The sequence below is a fragment of the Megalops cyprinoides genome, chromosome 3, assembly GCF_013368585.1.
Source record: "Megalops cyprinoides isolate fMegCyp1 chromosome 3, fMegCyp1.pri, whole genome shotgun sequence".
NCBI lineage: Eukaryota > Metazoa > Chordata > Actinopteri > Elopiformes > Megalopidae > Megalops > Megalops cyprinoides.
Window position 1 is genome coordinate 49,507,747 of NC_050585.1, and position 24,828 is coordinate 49,532,574.

The 24,828-nt window shown below is 39.4% G+C and overlaps 1 protein-coding gene across 5 annotated transcripts in view; it reads left to right on the forward strand.

The window, feature by feature from the left end:
- The first annotated feature begins 2,081 nt into the window (after nt 1-2,081).
- Nucleotides 2,082-24,828, forward strand: part of LOC118774941 (membrane-associated phosphatidylinositol transfer protein 3-like) — a 90,907-nt gene continuing 68,160 nt past the window's right edge. For 4 of the 5 annotated variants that reach the window (XM_036524565.1, XM_036524567.1, XM_036524566.1 and 1 more), the window contains exon 1: nt 2,082-2,376. In XM_036524565.1, the coding sequence (XP_036380458.1) occupies nt 2,352-2,376 (25 nt within the window). In that variant the 5' untranslated portion in view covers nt 2,082-2,351. Of the gene's footprint in view, nt 2,377-3,397; nt 3,510-24,828 lie in introns of those variants that run through there. The other variant, XM_036524569.1, reaches the window with a different exon arrangement.

A 24,828-nucleotide genomic window follows, 5' to 3' on the forward strand; every position in this document is an offset into this window, starting at 1 on the left:
TAGAACAGAACTACTTGCAAAAAGACTCCTTGGTTGCAGTTTCATGCCCCAACAGAGCTCCAGCACTGCACTGCAATCATACACACCAAATTGGCCTTTTGAAGCAATTCTGTCTCATTTTAATGTTACCCAGCACTCAGTAGTCAGAGGCTTGTGTAAGAATTGCTACTTGTAAGATATTGCCAAGTCCAGACAGGATCCAATCAAGTGTGGTTTATTGAAGGGAGTAAATGATGATCACGATGTACAAGTACACCGAGTACCACAAGGAAGGGCAAATACCAGGAAATGCTACAGAGTGAGTTTCTTTATACTTCCCAGGACACATCGTGATGATCCGCCCACAGTTCAAGAGCAAAGAGGATGATAAACCTAATCACTCTCCAAACTAGAGAGCAGTGGTACCTCTTACACTTCTGCAGAATACCAGAACCTCCTGCAGACATGTACATGAGCCTCCCTGAGACAGCAGCTACCGCTGTCTACATCATATGTTAATACTCATTACACTTGTGTCTTCATCTGATTAAAAAGGCGGCTCTTCATTACATTTCAATGTAACCTATGCTCACCTTATTTTGACCACATGGTAAGTAACACTATGGTGGGGCGCTTATTGAGGTCAGATGACTGTTTTTAGGACAAGCCAAAAGTAGAACTGCATAATCGGAACTGTTTTAAAAGCTCTGCAATCAGCACAGTGGATATTTGAGAAACATACTACGTTCCCTCAGCACCGCTGTGATGTTGTAGTAACAAGAACATTACTCCAAAATTATGGTTGGGAGAGCAATCCTTGTTGAGGTGACAATTATTTGCAACATTCAGGTTACCTAAAGAGCACTCAGATCAGACCGCTGTAGACCCTTCGATCAGACTGCATGACCTGTTTCTGCTTCCCTTATGAAATATTAATAAAGCTATTAATGCTAATCAGTTAAAATATGTAACATGTTTTCAATTAAAAACATTGTGGATTATAAATGTATACATTCTTAGCACATTCATACATGACACCAAATGTAAGATTTCACAATATATGCTCATACCACCTCCTTCATTACATATGAATAATATGGAACACAATTATCAATGCATTTGTAATACATGACCCATTTTTTGAAGTAAACTAAAAATATTCTCAAAGGGCTCTCTCATAAGGATATAGAGATTGATTGGGTTGAAGTGACCTCGGCCTCAGCAGCTTTTAAGTACAACGTTAATTTTTATTACTCTGAAAAGCTAATGTTTTTGAAGCATCTGTAGCTCATTCACATCATGCCAAGTGCTCTTAAACTTTTATGCTGAGTCATGGCCCTCCATTGTGGCAATTAGGCTAATTAGTTTCTATAACCCTGACCTCAGGAGAGCTAAGGGTTTCCATGAGACAGTGAAACAATTCTGCATGAGCTGTGCATTGGTGCTTATTCACCTTTCCCTAATGCGGCCTTGTTTTCAGAAAAATTACTTTTATGGACGTTAAAATTTGTGTGCTGGTATTTCTGAACTCCAGTAGGGGGTATTCATACAGTACAAAATTATTGACAATTTCAAAAGAGAAGATAATTCGAAACCACAGGAACAGCATCTTCCCCCATGAAAAATGAAACCAATTTGTGTTTATCATCCTCTGAAGCACCGATTTTGTATCCACTGTTCTCCAGAGACACGGTAGCTACCGTTTCAAAGCCAGTTTTATAATCCCCTTGCTCTTCCTCCCTCCTCATCACCTACTTCCTTGACTAGCCATGGATGTTTACCCTCTAACGAGACCTTTCCCCATGCTTGTCTCCTTCCTCCTCTTCATCATCTTCAGAGCTGGTATTCTTTGACATGAAGGAGTTCAAAGTTTACTGTCCTTCAGCTATACGAAAAAGTAACCAGTTAACTGTAATTATAACACAATCCTAAATTGATTTTGCACATCTAATGAAAGAAATTTGAGAAAAAAAAACTAGGGGATTCCCTGCAATACCCTGCATGCGAACCACTGGAGGCAGTCAAACACTGGTGCTTGAGAAGCGGCGGTTATGTACACAGTACTATAGGGGAGGGCAGGTGCGCCTGCAGAGATATGAATGTATACACCAAGCGTTCCCAGTTAAATGCCAGGAGCGGACCCTCTGCTTGTGCATCTCTCGCGCATACAGCCGTACCACAGAACGCGCTCACCCACGCGCCCGCTTGCCGGTCTCCTCTCGTGCCAGCAGCGGACCCTGAAGGTGCAGGCTCGCGGACAGGGAAGGGGGCGCAGGAATCGGGACTAAAGCTGACTGACTTCGCGTTGTTCGAGGAACACAGACGCACGAAGAGACTTACCACGTTTCTTCATTAAAGACACACAAGGCGGGATGGCGAAAGAGACGACAGGAAAAGGTAAAGTTCATGCATTTATTTCGCAAGAAAGACATAAACCCCAAATCTATACGGTTTGCTGTTTGTTACCAACTCTATTGTACTGCACGTTAACAGGTAGCACGAGCATGCGGACAATACTCGGGCACATACTGACACTCCATTCCGTCTCTGATCAATCTGTTGGAATGCATCGTGTTAGCTGAATTACTGAAGAAGGAAATGCTCTGGAAAAGGCTATTTTCAGATTTACGTGTGAAATGCGGTGCGTTCAAGACAATGTGAATTTATTTTGTTTTCTTTCTCCATGTACGCACTTTTATGGGCTCTTAAATGCTACAGGAAAGGTGTGCACAACCAGGCTTATGCATCAGGGATGCAATTAGGTGGTTGCATAGCTAACAGTATGTTTATCGCTGATTTACTTGCGGATGACATTTTTATTTTGGTCAAAACTAAAATGTACGTGTGTGAGGGAGGGTGAGTAAAACTACCATATGTAGAGCATACAGCGCCAATAATATTTCATTTGAAGGTGATCGCTGCTCTGTCCCAGTTATTGTGATCAGACTAACCCGTCAATTCAACGTTAATCGAACCGTAGCTTTGGCACAAAATTGCACGCGCAAGAAACGAATAATTCAGCATTTCATATTCTGAACTTGAACAATGTTTACACTCATTTCGCACACCACCACCTCTCCACATAGCACGAACAGAGACGTAAAACACGCCGCAACCCTCCCCTCCCCAAAAAATAACATGCGCGATCATACTACCGCAGTTTCCTAATTGTCGAAGGTGTACTGCTGTTATAAGTTGGAATCATTTCATTGAACGCCTCCATTTAATGCTAAATAACCTCAGGAGCTGAAATGTGATGTATTTTGCGCGTCCTTGGGCCACGTCTCTTCACGGAGCAAATTTGGGATTCATTAGGTTAATCCAAAGGCAAGGTCAAGCACGGGGTGTAAGACCTAGTGCTATCGTGGTTGCAGATAAAGTCGAAATCTATATATAGTTTCAGTGAATGGTAAACTGAACGAAGCTGAGCAGTACCTCTGATAAGCCGCATTTGGGGATCGGAAGCAGACGGCTCAGCGAACTATCAGTTCTATGATCAGTCGTCCCCAAGACAGCCCAATTTATTCGAGGTAATGCGACATCAAGACAACATACTAATTTCACGTTGATTTTTGGACGGAGCGTGAGCTTGCAAATAACGATCGCTTTAACACATCGTGTGTGACGTCTGGTTGATTGGTTATGGATTTGTGGTTGTGTCCAGAAATCGGGATTCATTGTAATAGTTTGTGTTAAGAAATTGGCCGTCTGAGTAAAACTGTATAATTAGAAGAGATCTCTGAACTCGACAAAATTTAGATTCAAATCGCACCGATAGATGTCTCTCATCATTTTGAGCAGAGTATCTTAATCCCACCAAATATCCACTCACTTAATGTGTGTATGAGTTACATGGCTCTTTGAATGTACTTGAAGGAAATGGTCTGATGTCTTTACAGTAACCGCTCACATCTGTAAGCGCATGTCTAAGTAAATTGTGTTTATGAGCGAGCAGGCAGCTGGTCTCCTTTTCGAGTGTTTGGCATTTAAGTTTCTACAGTGTGTTGCAGTTTGGTGTCATGAAGTGTGATCTTAAAAATCTCTCCAAATAATATTTTTAGGCATTATTAGTGTTTATGTGGAAAGAGGCTGCTTCATCTGCACAGGAGTTGTGGTATTTTGGAATGCAGGCCTGCTTAATAGCCCACTTTCTCCATGTAGGGCTCTGCTAGTAAGGACAGCCACAGTGGGAGAAACACCCATGAAAAAGCAATGTCCTGTATGATAATCAGTATTAAATATTAACTCATCAGTTTAAAAGGAATATATTTGGGCAGGCATTCTAACATTTTTCAACTGTATCAGTTTTTTCCACATTCATATGTCACCTTATTTTACTTAAAAAGAATTAAATAAATGAAAGTGACAGTAGTTATGTTTTTTTATATATATAAATTACTGTAATAGCTAAAAATGTTCCTTATTTTTGTATTTACTTTGAATATCACCTACTAAGTTTTCCTAAGGTGAAGCTGATTGGCTCAGCAGCTGGAGAGGAGTTAGTGTACTGGTGCTCTCTAGGGGGCATCTCAAAAAACGCTGCAGTGTACGCCGTGAATAACTTAAAGCACAAGAGCCCATTAAGACATATCTGAAAGATTATGGTTCCAGTTTCATACCCTAGTTCTTAAAAGTCCACAGGCTATTGTTCTCTTTAGAAGACCCAAAAAATATGGAACACTCTGCCCCAATTTATGTGTCACATTCATCCAAAACTGTTTTTTTTTTTGTAATGGGTAACACCTTTTTCTAAGAGTTACAAAGTTTTAGTTTAGTCATTTTAGTTAACTCTAAAACTCTATATTCATTAATGAAGCACGGGGGCCTAAAGGTCTCTGTGGAGTGGAAGAGTGCATTCAGTCTGCGTTTGCTTAATAATGCCTGAGTGGTCCCATCTCTGCCTCCCATCTATCAGCTGGTCTCACAGCAGCGCAGTTAATAACTCCACAAGTACCATAATGACTGTGCCTCTGAAAAATGACAGGTATCTGGCCGTGGTATTTTCAGATATATGCAGCATATCAGCAGCTGGATCTATAAAACGTTGTTGTGTTGTCTGTGTTTTTGCTCAAAGCAATTAATTTGAGGTACAGTGTGAAAATGGGAAAAAAGAAGGAAAGAAGGGAACTTTTTGACACCTCTGCAGGGTCTGTTGAATAAATCTGTCTCCTCTGCTTCACCTTGCCTCCTACACTGTGGGAAGAATGCCCCAAAACAATATACGCTGGTTGAGCACTGAAGAGATATCATGGACATCTGTGTGTGTGTGTGTGTGTGTGAGAGAGAGAGTTTGAGAGAGGATGAGTAAGAGAGAGATAGAAAGAGTGAGTGTGAGAGAGAGAGAGAGAGAGAGAGAGAGAGAAAAAGAGAAAGATCATGCCTTTGTTCACATTAAGCATGTCAATTCACTCTTTTTTAACACCAGCTGAACCAAAGTGAACTGGATTTTTAGCAAACTCCGATATATCAGTACATACTTCACTTCACTGTTCTCTTTGCAGTGTTGAAAATAGCTTTCTGTGAAAACTGTTGGTAGCCCCTTTAAAGCAAGGGTAATGATAGCGTTCTCTAGTTTTCAGCAAATATAGCAAAAGAGCTACCTAATATGAGAAAAGTTTTGCTCAGATTAAAGTTATGAAAAAGATGATACTGAAAAAAGCTAAACCTTTGAAACAAAAAAAAACAAACAAAAAAAAAAAAAATCAGAATTTATTCCACAAGCAAGTCTGCATAGAATTATATTATAAAACCTCTGTGGGCACACCACACCTCCACACCTCCTGCATGTTTTGTGAATATTTATACTAATGAATAATAAGGTCCTTGCTTGCATCATATTGCCACAGGCACTCTTCTCAGTACTTTTAGGCTTCCGAACCTTTATCATAGGAATAAAGTGGTAACAACTTTTGATCGTCTTGTTTGGCTCAAACTGTAGGGTGGTATTAACAATTGCTGGAGTGCCACTTTTGATGACTAAAAAGTCATCAAAGAGTAAGAGACGGTACTGTGAAGGTTGCAGCCGTGTGCAGCTTTTTGTTCCTCTGAGCAATCTGCAGACTTTTCGTTCAGACCACAGTGGAGACAGACTGAGTAAACCCGCACTGTTGAGGAAGTTGCACTTCAAGAGTTGTTTCCTGCCCTTGATTATTTATTGATTTCTGTTCTGGAGGTAGAACTTCCTGTTTGGAGGACATTACAAAAGGCATTCTATTTTCTAGCATTATACGACATTCTCCATTGCTGCCTGTCCTTGCAAAAGAGCTTTTATCAAGACAGCCCTTTGTTCTTTGGGCTCATAAATATTCATGAGCCAACAGGCCTGAAAGGTATTTTGATGCTGAATGATTGGCAAGTACGAAGATTATATACATCTGATAGCGGTTTGAATCGGGGCTAATGAATTTTCAGAAGTGCACACAGGATACATGCCAGATAAAACATGAAAAGGAACTGTTATGGCTGTTTGAAGATAGTGAATAAAAAAGACAGAAGAACCACTGAAGACAGTGTCAAACCCCTGAACCTGTAGTTTCTACATAATGTGAGTAGGCAACAGGAGGACTTCATTGCTCTGTATAGCCAATGTCTGTCACAGTTTGGTGTGTTAGTCTAAACATTCAACGGTGTTATTATTCGTACACAATGTAATCAGAGTGTGGAAACAATGACACAGTTGCAGTGTGCTTATTGTACCGGAAATCAAGAGCCTACTTTTTATGAGGACTGTTGTCCATTTTCTGCTTGCTTACTGAATCCTTTAAATCTTCACCAGAGGAGTGAGGGAAGCTCCTGTCTATATTTCTGTTTGCTCAACATAATGCACCAGTAGCTCCGGCATAAAAGTGAAACTTGATCAACCAGAATATCTCAGCTGTGTTGCAGGGCTGTGCGCTTGCCAAGAAATGTTTAAAAATTGAAACAGAATAATCTAATACTCTCCAGTTGTCATATGCATATCCCAGTTTTCTTATCTTCCCGCTTGTCGCTTCTGATCAGCCCGTGGATGGACCAGGGCTTTGGACTCTCAGCTTTATTGCTTCTTGATATAGAATGTGTTACATTATCAAACAGAGGCGAGAATCCTTGGATGTGAGGACAAGGGGGGGTCTTCAGTGGACGTTTGGCAGGAGAGCGTTTGGATACTGGAGGTCCTGTACAATAGGGGGAAAGTACCCTTGGGGTTCTACAGACATCCTGGTAATCTGCCATAGCCAATAGTTGTGTCATAAGCATAACTGTGTGTATTTCCCCTAAAAGTTTACTACTTTACTGCACTGTCCCTCACTGTGCAAAATGCATGAACCTTTACACCTCTTTAAAACAGTATATTTAATTCTAAATGCTGAATGATATCATTCATTTTAATGGATGGGTTTACTTCTCCCTGATTATCCTGCATTTTAGCACATCTAGATTACTTAGCGTTATTTTTTTATGCGTTGAGTCATGAGTAATTGCAAGATTAAGAGTACTTTGCCTGGTTAGAGCAATTGTAAATGTTTGCTGTTGTGTCATTGCACATAGGGAACAGTAAAATCTAACTTTGAAGGAAGCCTCTGCACCTTGTGAAAAAGGCTTAATTAAAATACTGAAAAGAGAAATATGAGGAAAACAAATATACACATACATAGTAGAAGTTTGCTGCATATTACAAGTTTATAAGTTCTCAATGTGCATGTATCTAAATGTGTTAAATGTGCAAAATATATACAGTATGCTGCCTAGCTGCACATTCTCAATCGGTTTACTATAGTTACACAGCCATTTTCAATTTAACACCGTACACACAATCCTGCCAGGTAACGTCTCTAGAGATGAAAATACACACAAACACAGACACAGACAGACACACACACACACACACATATGGTCACAGCAAACAGTGGGGCGTGGGTGGTTTCTGGTTATTTGGGTCCCTGTGAGCTGTGGTGGACTCATGAGGAGATGGAGAAACGTGAAAGCACAGAGGGTGATGTTTGGGTGCGTCACCAATGACGCAGGCAATATTGGCAAGACCCGTTGATCAGGGGGACACAGACTTAAATCTGTTGCGCTGTAAAAAAAAAACAGCTTGTTTTGTTGCTTTTAAAAACTTATTTTACTTCAAATATATATTTGAAATTAACTTGTGTGTAAGTGTCTTCTGTAAGGCTGTTTTCCATAAAGTGTATCAGAGAAAACCAGGAGTTAATGTCTAGGTTAAGTATCAGACCGACAGCATTTTAAACATATGTACTCATGCATTTTTTCACTGAATGCAAGCTGCAGATTAGACAACTCACACTATGAATCTCACGCACCCCTCCCAATGTAGACAGACAGGCTTTGAAGGGCATGAGAAAGGCGAAAAATCAGACTTCCTGTTTCTCTCTGGGAATGACCCAAGGCATATCCCAGAGCCCACTGCACTCTGTTATGCACACACACAAACACACACACACACACACACACACACACACACACACACACACACACACACTCATTCTGCAGGCTCTAGTCATTTTTTTTCATAGATTGGGAGCAGTGATAGCACAAATCTCCCCCTCTTTTTCACACCACCTGTTAATGGCAGAGAAAATATTTTTCCATATCTGGTTACTTAATGGTGTATGGCTTTTCACAAGAGACTTGATTCAAGCATTTCAGGATAGTTTGGGCTGATGCCAGCTGTGCTGTACTGTGGCTTGTAAAAACACTCACACTGTTTTGCAGACATATGATAGGTCATTGTTCTGTCTCAATTTTCCCTAAGAGGATAATCATGATTTTTTAACTTCCGATTGATCAATTCCAACCTACCGTAGATGTGGGAATGGCATTGATGCGTGGCGGAAAAGGCTTCCTGTATTGCAGGAAGAGTAGTGTAATTATAAGACTCAGTCATTCAGTCCTGCACTTCAGTTTAATTTCATTTTGAGGCCGATTGTTCAGCTGCAACACCTCAGGACTCTCCGTAGCCCTCCGTCTCACTTTCTTTTAGACTCCGTGTTCATACTTTTTGTTAATTTCACTGATCGCCTCACTCAAAATGCTTTTTCATCAACATGAAGGAAAAGTTACTTAATTTCCCAAAGTGTTAAAGACTGAAGGGGCTTTTTATTTGTTAAAAAAAGTCTTACAGGACATGGTGCTGCTGTGACCGCAATGTAACTACTGGTGTTTCCATTTTTGTTCCCCTGAAGGACTGGGAACTGTGAAAATTGTTTCGTAATGACCTAATCCTCGCGGCCACATTTCGAACACCTGACGCATTGTGTGGTTGTGGGGGAGGATGAAATGAGCAAAAGAACACCAGACAGCTCTTAATGCCTGCGCCGCTGCCTCGAACACGCCTGCCACAAGCACTCTGGGGAAGTGCCTAGCGTGGAACAAAACCCGCGGAGCCCAAAACCCGACGTAATTATTTCAGAAGTGCGGGCCCGTCGGTTTGTTTAGGAAGGACGCACAGAAAAAAAAGAATCCGTGTTGACAGCCTCAACGACACTGACAAGGATTTCTCATCATCACTCTCATGGTACAATATGTTGGCTTGATTGATAGTGTTTTTTTAAAAAAAAAAAGCCTAGCTAGTTAGCCTAGCTAAAAGCATCACTTTGTCCTTTACTGATAAGGGGACACACACAAATGTACCTGGGTCCCTCTCAGTGTTGCTCCTAGAATTTTCCTAGAGGGGCTGGGAGTGTCAGGGGGTAGTGATGGAAACTGGTCAGACATTGGTTTGTGGCATTTCTCTTCATACCAGGCTGGGGAGTTGACTCATTTACACATACAGAAATGAGGTATTGAGATAGCTGTATGTGTAGACATTGTTATAGATGTGCAAACGAAGATAAAAGTGTTAACCAACGATGGAATCTGTGGTAGTGCAGTATGTGGTATTTGTACTGGTGGAAAGGTGGCCGTTTCTCCAGTGTTTTTTATTTTGTATGTGTGCATAAAAAGGACGTGTGATAAACCGATTCAGGATCAGCATTCCAGAATTAGGAATAGAAATCCTGTAGGTAAACATTAATCTACTGCATAAGGAGATGCGTATATCTTGAAATGTGTTTCTTTCATTTTGGAGAGAAGTAAGCATTTAAGATGGACGGTGTTTGTTTTTCCAGTGTCTTGTGTGGTCACTGTTGTCATTAATTATTGCATTTCTTATTAAGCAGGTAAGCATATTTAATTAATAACACAGGGAGGGAGTATTAACATTCAGTAATCGAGTTGTTAATTAGCTCAATCAAGAGGAGTGGATTTGCTCTGGAAATTGCTTTGCAGTATTCTAAATTGTTTCAGTATATTTTGCATTGTATTTACTTTGGAAGCCTCAGAAGTAACCCACATACAAAATATATGTTTTTAAACAAGACAATGATTTTTGAAGTATCTGAAAAGCACAATGCATTTGTATTATTCTGACTTGGGTAGGAAGCTAACTGGTAAAGCAATGAATGAAGATGTGAAATACTCAAGCATGCTTTGCTTGATCCAAATCGCAAGGTCTGTACAATTTGTTGGAAAATAATTTATCTACTGTGTCCTCCCTGGGAAAATATTCTTTTGAATAGTATCCAGAGTAGATTCTGTTTTTTGTTGGATCTCTTTATCAGTAAAAGCCATAGTCTGCCCAGTCCTCTCCCTTGCCTGCTCAACTGGGTCCATGAGAAAATCTTGCTGTAACAGAGCAAATAATTCTCGTTTTAATTATGTCACTCTGGTAATTTGTGCACACACGACCCATACATCTCAAGATGTGTGCAATTCATGGATTCCACTGGGAGTGATTTACTAAATAACATTAGACCATAGGCAGCATGTCCTAGCAAGCACCCCAGAGGAATGGTGCAGTCCTATACATGTATTTGAGAGTGCCACACTTATTCAGCTGGGATGAAAAGTGGTGTTCAGACTTTAGGCTGTGATTTTTACCACACTGAGTGTGTACGTGCAGTACATGCAAGGAAACTATAATTTCCCTGAGTAACAATGCCTCCGCAATTGATATTCAAATGGAGATTCTGTGGCTGGAAGTTGTCGTCATTCTGAAGAAGACTGGTTGGGAAGGAAAAGAAAGAAGTTAAAAAAACAGTAGCATTTTCAGTTGGAGTATTTTCAAAGTCAAAGTAAAGTTTAACAAACATAAGCGTAAGTTTTTCTTTGCAATATTTTCAAATCAAAAGGTTGGCATTCAGAGTATTTAGAGAGGATACATCCCCTTTCATATTTGAGTTTTTAGCTAGCTAGATGAGTAAGAATATAAGCTAACCAGGTAACCTCTAAAATACCAGAAGAGGTTTTGTTGTATTGTGTATTTATGTATTTATGTGAGTGGGATGTAAGTGTGAACGGAACATAGGTTCTTGTTCAGTTATTGCATTTTTGGTTCTCATGTAAATTGGTTGTAAAGTCAGTTACGGAAAGAGTAGTTAGGATGACCTGGTTGGTATTCTCAATACTGCTGCCATGAAAAGTTCTTAACTTTTATACATTCATATTTCCATCCTTTCTATCCAGTTTATTCATTTGTATCATTGATTCGTTTCACCTGATCTCACCTGCCCGTCCACCACTCCTCGCTCCTCGACGGAGTTGGATTTCTGTGGGAAATCCAAGGGGTGACATTGAAAAGATCCGGGACTCACAGGAATAGGCATCATCAATCTGTCAACTGCACAGGTGTGATTGGCAGATACACTGACGAGTAAAAAGAAGTCAAATGAAGGACCACAGAAAGCCGTGCAAGTAACAGCAGTGAAAAGCAATGCAAATTACACGAACGAATGGCAATGAGAAAGAGTACTAAACAACAAAGTTTTATTTTTGGACACAAGAAGATCCATTTGCGAATTAATATTTTAATTTTGAAGTTGTGGTTTTTATTTAGGCACAAGTCTGCCTTGAAGGGTTGTACATTTTGGTACTCAGTGTCTGCTCATAAATATTAATTCTTGGGGATTTTTAGGCTCTGTGGTCTCTTTGCTTTGCCTCTGCATCTAGTGGCTTTATTGCTACGCATGCTTCTCTGTCAGCCTCGTAAAATAAATGCTTAGTTACTCACAGATTGCTTTATGTTTTGAAACTCCCCGGACCTCGTTGCAAATGAGTGTCATTGCAAATTGATTCACGGTTTTGAGTGTGTCTGTTTGCCCCCAAACTTTTAATTCCTAAAACCACAGACTCAGTCAGTCATTTGCTGTGTTGTGTGAAGCATGTAGTGGGCTGAAGTTTAGAAATCACTTCCCTTATCACCTGTCTGGGTGGGAGATTTATGAATTTTTTTCAGTGATCGCAGCTGGGGCTGAAATCATTTTTGGAGCATAAAACTTTAAAAATCCTGAAAACCATGTGCTTGTATTTTTAATATTAATATAACATTATAATATCCATTTCTCTTGCATATAATTTTAGTATGTATGCATAAATAAACAATCCATTTCCCCCTAGAGACAAAATACAAATGACATGAAACATGTATTTTTGAACTTTGTTTCAGCCATGGAGACTTCTTTCTCCCACCTTTACCATATCTCCTCATTTGTAAACTGTGTCTTCAGGTAGTCAATTTCCTTGTCAGACAGTTATATTTCCATAAAGTTGGAAATAAATGCTGACTCATCTCTATAATGTAATTGTTTCATATGCTATTGTATTGTTATGGAGTGGTGTAGTGGTTAGGATGTTGGGCTTGTAACCAGGCTTCACTGCTATTGTACCCTTCAGTACCCCTTGAGTTAAGTACTTAAAATGAATTGCTTCAGTAGCTAAACGTCTAGTCATATAAATGGATGGTTTAGAAATTCTGCAAATCGTACTAGGTAATTATCTGGAAAGAAAATAATTAAAACATGACAGCTACAACATTGTGGCCATTTTAACATTAGGTGAGATACAATGGGAACAAAAATACACAAGACAATGCGTGCGCACTGAAAGACTCTTCCGTATGTATAAATTGCTTGCTGATTAATGATGTTTATGACTGAATAATGTCAACCTTTTGTTATTAGCATAATTATGTAACTGTGAACAATCTCTTACCTGGAAGCTCATTAACTGATAGAAATGATCTCTCTATGAATCTAATTTTGTGTTATTACATAGACCTGCTTGTTGCAACACAAGCTAAAGCTCTTTACAAATATTACATCATTCTAGAACATCACAAGCGAGTGTTCTATGAATGAAAATCTCTCACAGTGAGATGTAATCACCTGTACCGTGTTGCCAGTTCAGCATGATTTTGGAGGCGTATGGTGCTACCCATCGGTCACTGATGTTGTATTATGAGCTCATGAAGAACTTAGCATAACTCCAGGACACAAGCTTCTATAAAGATGTGCGGCCATTTCTTTTCAATTACTGTGTTTCCTGTAGTGGTAGCTGTGAGCTGACAGATTAAATTAACCCTTGCATTGTTTCTACTGTTAAATATTATAAATATTAAATAATAAATATTAAGTCGTCTGTCCAGCTTGTATTTATGGCTCTGTGTTTACATCTTTTGCATTGCATCCTTCTTATTCCTTGGCTCTCTTTTTTTTTGCTGTGATACTACAGAAGTCACTAATAGCCTACAGAAAACACTCATCTTTGTTGCCATATTATAGTATGTTATTGAATTTTAATTTGTCATTGGCTGTTGGCCTCACTTTGTGTGAAATCGTACACTAAAGAGATATTTCAAAACCACTCAATATCTACTCCCAGCTCATGCAGCCCTTGTGAAAGCTATCATTGTTGCTTAAAAGACCTAACATACTCATTTTAAGCAACTCTCACAAGTTGCTATCAGTTTACTGTGAGGTAGAACTCTCTTTCAGTACCCAAATTAGCTAGATAGTTATCAAGCTATGCCTTACTAAAATTAGCTAATTAGTTCAAATTGCTTTCACTGTAATCACACATACACACACACACACACACAATGAATTTAGCTCAAACAAGGGACATTTAGTAGCCAACTAGATAGTACATCACTTTTCATTCAGAAGCTAACAAGAATAACATTGTGTTTTGTTTGCTGGGTATCTATTAAGAGGACCTGTGATCATATAAAGAAATTGGTTCAAATGGGAAACCTAGGTCTCTCTGTTCGGTGATTCTATTGAATAATGCTAAGAGGTAAAGCTGTAAGCTGTAAAGCTGTCAGGCACTAACATTCAAAATGAGTTTTTGATGCTGAGCGATTGAATAGTAAGTATTGATGGTGCCATGCAGTAGGAGATATGGGGGGCGGGGGGGGGGGGGGGGGTGCTATCCCCCTTCTTAGCAAAATGATCAAAATGCGTCTCCCTTGTTAACCTGCCACCCCCCCGCCTCCTCTCCATCCCCTAGTTAGTAGCATAGAGAGTGCTGCATGTGCAACTGCCATCCCTCCTGTTAAAAATGAACAAATCACCTACTGGTGCCATGTCTACAGTACAAAACCACTGAAACCTCTGAAACTGGTTAGCTAACAAGATGAGTGCCCACAGATATTATTTTAATGAGATATGGAGTGTTGTAGTTTGAGTTTCATTTGAAAAAAAAAAAAAAAGGATTCTCCCAACCTGAACAGGGACATTTTTTTTCTGTCTCTATTGTCACTTCAGAGACTGCTGCATTTTCCGTGGGGAAACCATGCCCCCATGTATTTCCAATACAGTCTGTTTTTATCAGGTATACCACATAGTGTCAATCCTACTTTTTTTCTCTTTTAGCTGCTTGTTTTCTTACAGCTAAGACAGGGACTTTGTTCTTTAACACTGATAGGTTGTCGCTACTTTTTAATGCTTGCCATGTAGAATTTGACAGCTCGGGTGATGTTTTTAGCTTTTCGACAGCGTGTTCTTTGATCAGATATTTTGATTGGACTCTGTTTAGGGAAAAATGACATTTTTTTTCCCCTTTTGATTACTAAGAACATGAGGACTCATGCCACTAGAAGGGAATGCTTATTTAGTGTTAAAAATGATATAATAATAAATAAATTATAATAAATCAAACAAAAGCAACTGCAGAGTGTGTGATGTTTGTCTATATAATATATATTTATATATATATATATATAATGTAAATTAATTCTTGCTCAGATATACAATTAGTGTTATTGTATGGAGTCTGGAAAGGCGTTAGCTCCTGCTCTGCCATCTTGCCATGCTCCCAGTGCCTGCTTGTTTATATTGTCCCTGAGAGTTTCCAGTGTAGATCGCTGGTTGTAAGGTTACATATTACACGATTGTGTTTTGTGAGGCTTCTCATTTCAAACTGATGCCGACATGATTAATGTCCATAAGAGGCTTCTGTCTGCCCTTGTTTTCAGACTTACCGCTTATTCAAGCAGCAGCAAGCATTCAGTGGAAATAGCTACTGTACAGCCAACAGTGCGTGAAGTTATGCCTTTTGGAGAGGCTCTCAGGCTCCGTCTGTGACTAAGAGTTTATATCTGAAGTACTTCTATCTCGAGAAACACTGATGAACAGATCTAACCCTAATATGCTTTTACCTCTGAATAACAAAATTAGAGCTAAAATATTCTCTTTCAACTCACGTTGTGAGTTTTGTGGGCAAATATGAAAATTTGCAGATCAAAGCTAATCTGGGTCTTACTGAGAAATAAGTGAATATTATATACTGTCATGTAATGATATTTGAATTTGTCTATCTTGTTAGGCTTGTATAACCATGCTATAGAACAACAGAGGATATAAATAATCAGTTAACTCATTTCAAATTTCACAGATTTTCCGGTTAATCTGTAATATTAATGATCAAAAATGAAGTTAGATCTATGAACATTTCTGGCTACCTATGACTACATTGCCAAGGCCAATACAGTGCATTTTATTAGCTTTCCTATAAGCTTGCTAGGTATATTGACTACTTATTTGTACAATCAAAGGGCAAAAAAGAAAAACACATTCTGTATGTCGTATGACACATCAAATCATACTTTATGCCTCTGGGCATGTGTAATTCTGACATTTATCTAAAAAGAAAAAAAAGAGAAATTAACTTTGATGCATGGCTGTCACCTCAGTTGCCCAGCAGGTCATGCTAATAATTAAGGCTTTGGAAAATTGCCTCTTAAATGATTGATGGTAGAAAACTCTGAATAAATATTGGCTCTTATTGCATTTAAAAGAAAGTAATGTTGCTACCATGTCATGTTCCTGCCTTATTAGTGGCTGTACAGAATGTTCAAATAATAGCCTGGTTTTAGGCAAAATTCAGGCCTGAATAGCCTGGTTTTAGTCAAAATAAAAAAAAAAACTAAAAATCCTTTTTAGCTGTCAGTTTATGTCAGTTTGTGAATGTTAGTGGTTTCATTGACTCCGAATTCAACATGGTGACTGCAAATACATTTGATTTGATAAAATGAAGTCCAAATAATGGATCCACTGTGGATGCAACGAGAGGTATGGAGATTTGATCATAAGCATCGATCCGCATGCGATATTATAAATGATCAGATTTTAACGGGCTTGACCCGTGATTTGATATAAAGTATAGTTTTATTTGGCTTACTGGCAGCCCTAAACCTTATGTTTTTGATGCTGGCATACAGTGTTAATTGTAAAGAGGTAATAAGATATAATAATCTCTTCTCTCTTCTAAAAACCGGATGGCAGGCACACATTAGCTCAAGTTCACGTCCAGTGGCTGTTCCTGAGCTTATCTGCATAACGATCAGGCTTCAGCGCAGTGCTAAAAATAGCCCGTTGTACCTGAGTCAGTGATGGACAGCAGGCGCTCCATCCTACCACCCTGCAGACCTGAGAGCTCACTCTTACCTCTAAGTATATTCAAGCTCGTCCTCATTATTGCCGCATGCCTCACTGTGCATTCACTGTAATTCCTGGGATTCATATTCTAGCGCAGATATGGTTGTTTAGTATGATGGTTTAGTAGTGAAAGTGAAAAAAGAAATGGTCTGTTGTTTTCAGATGTTCCTTTGGTCTACACTGTTTTGTGTATTACATCATGTGTTGTGCTGAATTCACCATTACTTCTTCCTCTGGTCCTCACTTTTACTGGGAAGTCAACCTGCCGTTAGAACAGCATTGGTCTTTTGCAATTTATGCAGTGTGCCTTCAATTCAGGGGTAAAACAAAGGCTTCCCTTTAGATGCAGAATTACAGGGTTGGACATGACATTCTGTCTGATGTGCCTTTCGGAGTCCTGTCCAGTTTGCCGTTCCACATGGATGAACGCGACGAGAACCTGACATTCCAAAACAGCACATTAAATCAAAGCAGCCGACCGGACCAGTGATCTGCGTATTGGGCTGCATTCGGGGGGGGGGGGGGGGGGGGGGGCGTTATATATAGTAGGCAGGGGTAAGCTCATTTATGATATCAGACAGTCTGGACGGATTCCTCATTTCTCTCTCAGAATAATTTTCCAACTGAAAATTGCTCTTGCCCCTCAAAAAGCCCCATCTTCAAATCTCTTTTAATTGGTCATTAAGACCTAATTCTGCCGCTTGTTAGGATATTCAGCACCTGCACCGTGCACCCACACAAATTCCCTTTGGGGCATCGACAGCCTTCTGTGACCTCGGAATTGGTTGAATGAGACTGATTATTACCTAATTTCATATATATGTAATTAGCCACATCAGAAGCATATGCCCGTGCTGAATTTGCTCAAAATTCGGTGAGGCGAAATGTGCAACAAGCCAAAACTTGTCCCTTAAACTTGCAGAGGCGTATGTTAATGCATCCGTCCCTTGACCTTGGTCGATTATTCATGCATGCAAAAACGTTTTTAATTTGAATTTGTGATGAACTGCGTTTTTTTGAAAGAGAAACCGAGGAGGGCACAACGGCCCCCCGGGTAGGTGCAGGCGGGGGTCCCGCTATTGTCTGATTAAGGTCATTAAGTGATGCCCCGAACATGTGGAGTTTTGGCTGGAGCCCGGGAGCCAGAACAGGAACTGCCAGCACAGGGAGCGGGTGATAATCACCGGACCGTTTGACTGCTTCATATCAGAGCAGGAGCAGCGGCAACAGCAGCCGTCTGGCTTACAGTAGCTCCTGATGAAAACCAGCCTACTCAATCTGTCTTTAAGGTTTCCATCTCTGTCTTCAGCACCGTGCCATAAGGTGCAGTCACTAGAGAATTTGGGAAGTATGTATAATAAACAGTCGTAGGGACTTATTTCTCAAGTCAAGACTCAAGAGAGCTTTATTGTCAGCCCATCCATATAGAAGTATACAGTAGGGTTGAAATAACGTTTCCCTGAGACCCACGGTGCTACATTTAGACAGTGCAAGACAAGGACAACATAAAGTGCAATGGGAAGAAACCTCATTGCCTGAACAGGGACTTCATCCCTGGACCCTCAGATTGAAAGTTGAATGCTCTACTGACTGAGCTATCTGATATTTCTGTTTGATGTTAAGGTGAAGAATGCTTGAGGTGTAAAAGCTACCAGATTGTATGCACTTTATCTGACTACTAATAAGTTCTTATTATTGGTGTTGGTGATAATATTAATACTTATTATGTTGATCATACCATCAGGCAGGGGGTATCTGGAGCTCGCTTAAACTCTGAGGAGCAAAGTAGACTGGCACGGTGCAGGAATGTACAAATGTACATGTATAAATGTAACCTCGAATTATACAGAGCTGATGGACTGTTCGTTCCCTGTGTTTCCAAAATTCTCAAACATGTTCTATTTTTGACATGACACACAGAACTATTTTGGTGAACACACTTACCCACATTTAACTTTTGTTGTTGACCTTTGTTGTTGGCTGATGTTTCCTGGCTGTACTGCTGTCTGATGTTTGTACAGCCTTATTATATGCACTTATGTAACCGATTTATAAGCTGGTGTGGTTGAGAGTGCCTACCAAATGAATAGCTGTAAGTGGAAATGAAAAACTCCATTGGTAGCATATGTCACATCCCTTTTATGGATGGATTGCCTGGTTTAGAGACAGTATGGAAATTTGTGTGCGTGTAACGCAGGACATGTAATTAAATAAACAGAACAACTATCGGGTATCCATCTTTAACAAGGTATGTGTGGTGTGATGTACTGCCTGGAGCTAGAAACCTAACCATGATACTGATGGTGTCTGATGGTGTTGCTCAGACGCAAAGAGAAGTTCTCGTATAGTGAATGGTTCCTGAGTGGGAGTGGGCATTCCCTGTGGAGTACAGCATGTGAGTCGTTTACCTCTGACAAGGAAAACATTCTGTTTTTCCCAGGGATATAAACTGTTTGCGTTGGTTGCTGTAGTTTATATTAATTGCACACTTTGATGAGATATAATGAGAGCAAAATGTTATTAACAGCTACATTTACTATAGGACAAAGCCAGGCTTCATATGCTTCTGATTAGTGTTACTGTGACTGTGTACTACAATTTGAACCATATAGTGTACCCAATATTTATTGATACCCCCGATTATAGTAAATACAAAGAAAGAATGTACATATTAGATTATTTTATTCTGTTTCAAAATGAAAACCTTTTCAAAAAATACTGTAATCTTGAAAACATTGTTGTATTGTTCACCAATAATTTGATTCCAGAAAGCAAGCATGAAGGTTACATTCATTATCTGGAGGGGACTGTGTGTGTGTGTGTGCTTGTTTGTATAATATAGTCTTGTTTACTGATGAGTTATAGCTTTAGTATTACAGTCAGAATATTACAGTAATTTAATGTTACTATAGAGAGTGGTCTCATTAGATAAAGGTTCATTCCAGAGTTATATTGAGGAAAAGACTGTGATTCAGATGGATGGCCTTGCTAAATCATTGGTGAGAAAGCACCAGCCATACTGTAAAGGCATTTAAAAATAGCACATTTAAAATAAAAGCAGCAATATTTTCTTTTCAAGTTCATAGACCTGAGTGTTGCGCCTGCGGCCTTCATTAGGCAGAAATTGACAAAATTGCAGATTTTTAAAAACACTGTATCACAGGTGGTAATTATTATGAATTACCGTTCAGTTAAGCCACATCCATCAAGCTCCATTTGTGTGTTGGTGGGAGTGCTGAGGGAGGACAAATTGACAAAAAGAGAAGAGCTGATGTGTGCTGCTTTTTTTCATTCGTACTATAGCTAGAAATCCTTCATTGCACAGGTACAGTACCTGGCTGTATCTGTGTTTTGGACATGTTAAAACTCTTTCATTTAAGGTCTGTGTAGCACATTTCCACTTACCACTGACAGTATGGAAATAGGACATTCCCAAGACACGCATTTGTATTCCTCTCGCCGTCTTTGCAGTGTTAATCTCACACACATCATGCTTCACAAATTCATTACAATGCTAGAGCTGTTAAATGTTGAAACAATTTTTATGCAGGTTGCTAAATTTTGCAGAAATTGAGTTGAAGCATTAAGGGACATGATGATCACTGAAACTAACTTACATGTATCTGAGAAAGAGGCATTCAGACCAGGTCAACTAGCTAGTAGCATGTAGTCCAGCTAACATTTTGCCAGGTGAGGTAGTAAATCAGATAATTTGTTCGCTGCCTGTCCCAAAACAGATAATAAGAGTTGCAGAATCTCTTATTCAGGTATGGGGTAATACAGGCTATCTAATTTCAATGTGTTGTTTTACTTAACAATTAATTTTGTTGTCCAGGAAAGAAAAAAATGGTTTGCATGTTTCCTTGTTGTTTTTCCGTATGTAATTGTTAATTTACATGATGGCTGGAATAATTTTAAGACCAATCTTGCCAGCACTCAGTCACTCAGGTCTTCATGACAGCTCTGGGATTGACTGTGCTGTAGTTCTGGATTGTTTTTACAAGATAGAATGCAACTAAAAGGACGTTTTTATATTTTGCTCATAAAGTTGACCTTCCAAGCACACTTTGATGGATTCTACCATATTTCCCCCAGGCCTTTCGCCTACAATTTTGCCCTGCAGTGGTGGGTATCATGTGTGTTCCCAAAAGCATAATACGAACAGTGTTAAATCAAAATTGGCACAAGGTATCCAGCTTTTCTTCAACAAACATCATGAAGGCAGTTAGTAATTTATTAAGTACGTGACTGTGAATATATTTGTTGGAGTAGGGTGTAGGATGGAGTTCATTTCTTTCTTTCTTACTTTCATTTGTTTCTATGATAAAAAATATTGGAGTCCAAGGGATTACTTTAGGAGTGGTTGGTAGATGGAAGCAGTTTTTTTGTATTTATGGCTTCATGTTAAAATTACTAGTTTAAGTATGTAATACATTTAAACAGGCTCAGAATGATCAAATGTATGATGTCATTGTAGGGCTGAATTCATTAAAATGAAATTTTCCAAGACACCCCTCATTTATTCATGTTTTGGAAATTAACATCAGACAAAAATAGAGAAGATTAGGATTAACCTAAGTGCATTTTTACCACTTTAATACCAGTTAAAAGTTAATCTCTGAACCTCTGAACCGATATATTCAAGCAGATACCAGTGCTGTGAGAGTGTTTATCCCTGGATCCCCTGGGAAGAGACTAGTAACCAAAGACAGAGGACTGTGGAAGACTGGAGTCAATCAACATTTGTTATTGACTTTGATTTGAATGAGCCCAAGTGTGACATTTTAATATGGTTTTCCCCATGCTTTTATGGTTCCCACTGAATTTTCCAAAGAGACATATAGTTTGGGAATAGGAAAAAAAAATAATGTTTGCATTTAATCGCAAAGTTAACGCACCCAGAAAATCCATTAGTGTTGAATAATGATGGCTATCAGCACTGGCTATAATATTATAAGACAACTCTTGAAATTAAAACTTCCTCAAGCACACGGTGTAAAATAAAACATATTTTTGTAAATGAAAGGTGTTTACATCCGCGTTTACATCCCTGGAGATGTTTGAAAGTCTGTGTATACACCAAACAGAATCACAACAATATGCCACAGTTTAGGTATTTAAGGGGCCAGGCGCATAAGTCAAGCGATGCAATTTATCATAATTTTCCGTTTGTCATTTTCATTCTGCTGCATTTTCTCCGTAAATTAAGAGTTTTTCAGGCCTTGTTTGAGGTGATTTGCATTCTGCCAGCTGAAATCAACATAAATGAATGTATGTATGTTTGAATCCATGTATGTATTCTTGGCATAAAGTATGCTAATGGAGCATGAGAAAACCCATCTAGATTCACTTTCCTTTTTTTCTCCACACTGATTTCAGGCAGCTTTAGAATGTATGCATGATAGGACACTAGAAGATGAATGAGTTCAATTAAAATCCTACCAAAAAGGCACCTGAGTTATTTCCTTCTCTGCTGGGAGTCACCCCCTTGGACTCACAGCTCAGCCATCTTAAAGAACAGATCCATAGTAGAGACACATTTGTCAGATGGATAAATGAGCAGAATCTTGTAAGCGTTGTAACTGGAACTCAGAACCTGGCTTCCATAAATAAGAGTCCAAGTTCGAGCTCTTGCTGTGATTAAATTCTGGCTCAGCTATGCTTTGTTAGATCCATCACCTGTTTCTCTTAAACTGTCCCTTGATTAGGTCCTTTTTTGTAAGCACAATGTAAGGGAAGAGAGAGATCCTGGCACCCTATTGGATTGTGTGCGGTGCTTTTTGCTCTGCAAAGAAAATAAAAAAATGCCACAAAAAAGGCAACTGAGAAAAATTAGGGTGGTCTGCTTTCTCGGCAGTTAATGGAACTTGTAGGTCGTACAGTTGTAGGTTGTAGGTAGGTAGGTAGGTCAGTTTTTTTTTCATCTGTTTCAAGTTGTTATCCATACTACTGCATCACTAAATCATGATAGAGATCATGATAACAGTCAACATTGTTCTCTTCTTCATGATTATTTAAAGTGATAACAACAGAGGTCCATGTATAAAGCAAAACAGTGTCTGTTATTTTAAAAGGCAAGTGGAGTGTTACCTCGACACAGCCAGTTGTAAGATCAGAAGTCAGTGAACCGCAGCATTTGAGAACCTTTGGCTTCACAGAGTGGATTTGATGGGCACCCTATTCTTTCACTTTGCAGTATATTAAATCCTGGAAAAGTACCAGCAGCTTTATTGATCTGATTATTATGCAGATCATCATCCATCTGCATAAAAATGTCCCGTAGCCAGCTGTCGAAAACATCATCTTATGTCATCTCATCAACAAATTGTTAATTTATTTATTTATGTTTAAAGCAAGTGATTTATTCAGACATTTTCCTGTTCTTGCTATGGACTGGAAACCAACATAACAGAAAGAAAGCTGACTAAAATGTATCCAGTGTGTCAGTGAGGTTGTTAACCATAAATGACCTCACAGTGGTGACAATGCATAGGTGATAACAGATGCTGTTGAGATGGGACACTAAAACCTAAAGCCTAAAAGCATGTTTCCACTGACCGGGCTTTGCTTCTGCTTAGCTATACCTGTGTTAGACCAGTGACATTTCCACAGTAAATTGACTTGAGCTTGCAGTATATTGGCCTAACCCAGATATCCCAGAATTCAGTAGTAATAGCAACAGAAACAAAAGACTCCATTGGCGGGTGTATATATAGATGGGTGAACAATAAATGATAAAAGAGAATGTACTACGTTTCAAAAAGCGACATTTAAATGTCTAATAAATGTTTACTATCAGGTTGTCATGACTCAAACCCAAGTACACTAAGCTTGCAAGTAGATTCTCTGATATTTATACAATGTGGATTTACTGATATAGCAAGTCCAATGAATCAGGTGAGCCATCCAGGTGTTTTAATCTCATGAGTGAATGAGTATAGCATCTGCCCTGCAGTCCTGCTGTTATTAGCTATGGATGGAAAAACCATATGGACGGCAAATGCCAACACGTCCTTGAAGCCTCTCGATTTACACATACAGGCTCTGGCAAGGCAAATAGCATTTTCGTTCCTGTCAGATTTAGCACTACGGTAATCTTGTTTGCACATTCCTGTATTAGCCTTAATTAATGATGGAAGAGGAGTGCTGTCATGTGACCATCTAATCATCAAGGACAGTGTTGGTCAGCTACTAATTATTAACTTATGAACCAATGGCATTGGGCGTACGGAGACGACGCACAGAGAGTGATGAGTGACAGAGAAAAAACACTGCCAAGGTGAAGAACCTGGCCTAGTAATGGAAGCCTTGGCCCCATAATTTCAAAGAGAGGCAACGTGACCCTGAGCAAAGTCTCCTGGAAGGGGGGGGGGGGGGGGGGGGGGGGGGGTGGAGGGAATGAATGCGAAGGGATAGGATGAAGTGCCGAGGATTGGAGATCAAAGACGGAAAAGCCTGATGCCGCACTGTTCCAGAGAAAGTGGAAAAAGGGTTTATCACCGGAAATAGAGAGCACCTTCAGAATGAATGAGGCTCAGCGTGAGCCATTCTCCGCATCCTCTCCAGCTCGCAAACACAGATGTCAGCCATTGTGGGGAATTTTTCTCGTTAATTCCAATACCCTCGCAAGAATTTAGACAAGCATCCCATTGATGGCGGATGAAAAGAACGTGAAACGTCTGTGTTGAAAGATGCTTCAAGTTATCGGCCCTATAAATATTATTTTCTTTTAGCAGATGTCCTAATACATGAAGAGCATTTTGCACATTTAGGGATAAATGCAACAAATACGTGGAATTGAGGCTAAAGCAAGCTAACTAACAGTATTCGGCAGTGGGGAAAAAAACTTTTATTTCTCTTTCTCTGTTCATCACACCCTCTCTCAGTCATGTTGTGTATCTAATGGTTGAATCAGATGTGATCAAACATATGCTGGCTCCATTAGAAGAACATTTGATGTTTTTTTAACAAATATTTGGTATTTCATATGACTGAAGATTTGCGGAAAATTACAAGGGAACAAAATGTCCATCTCCTGTATTAATTTATTAATATGACCAACAGAAATAATCAGATTAAAGTGTTTTCTTCAAAG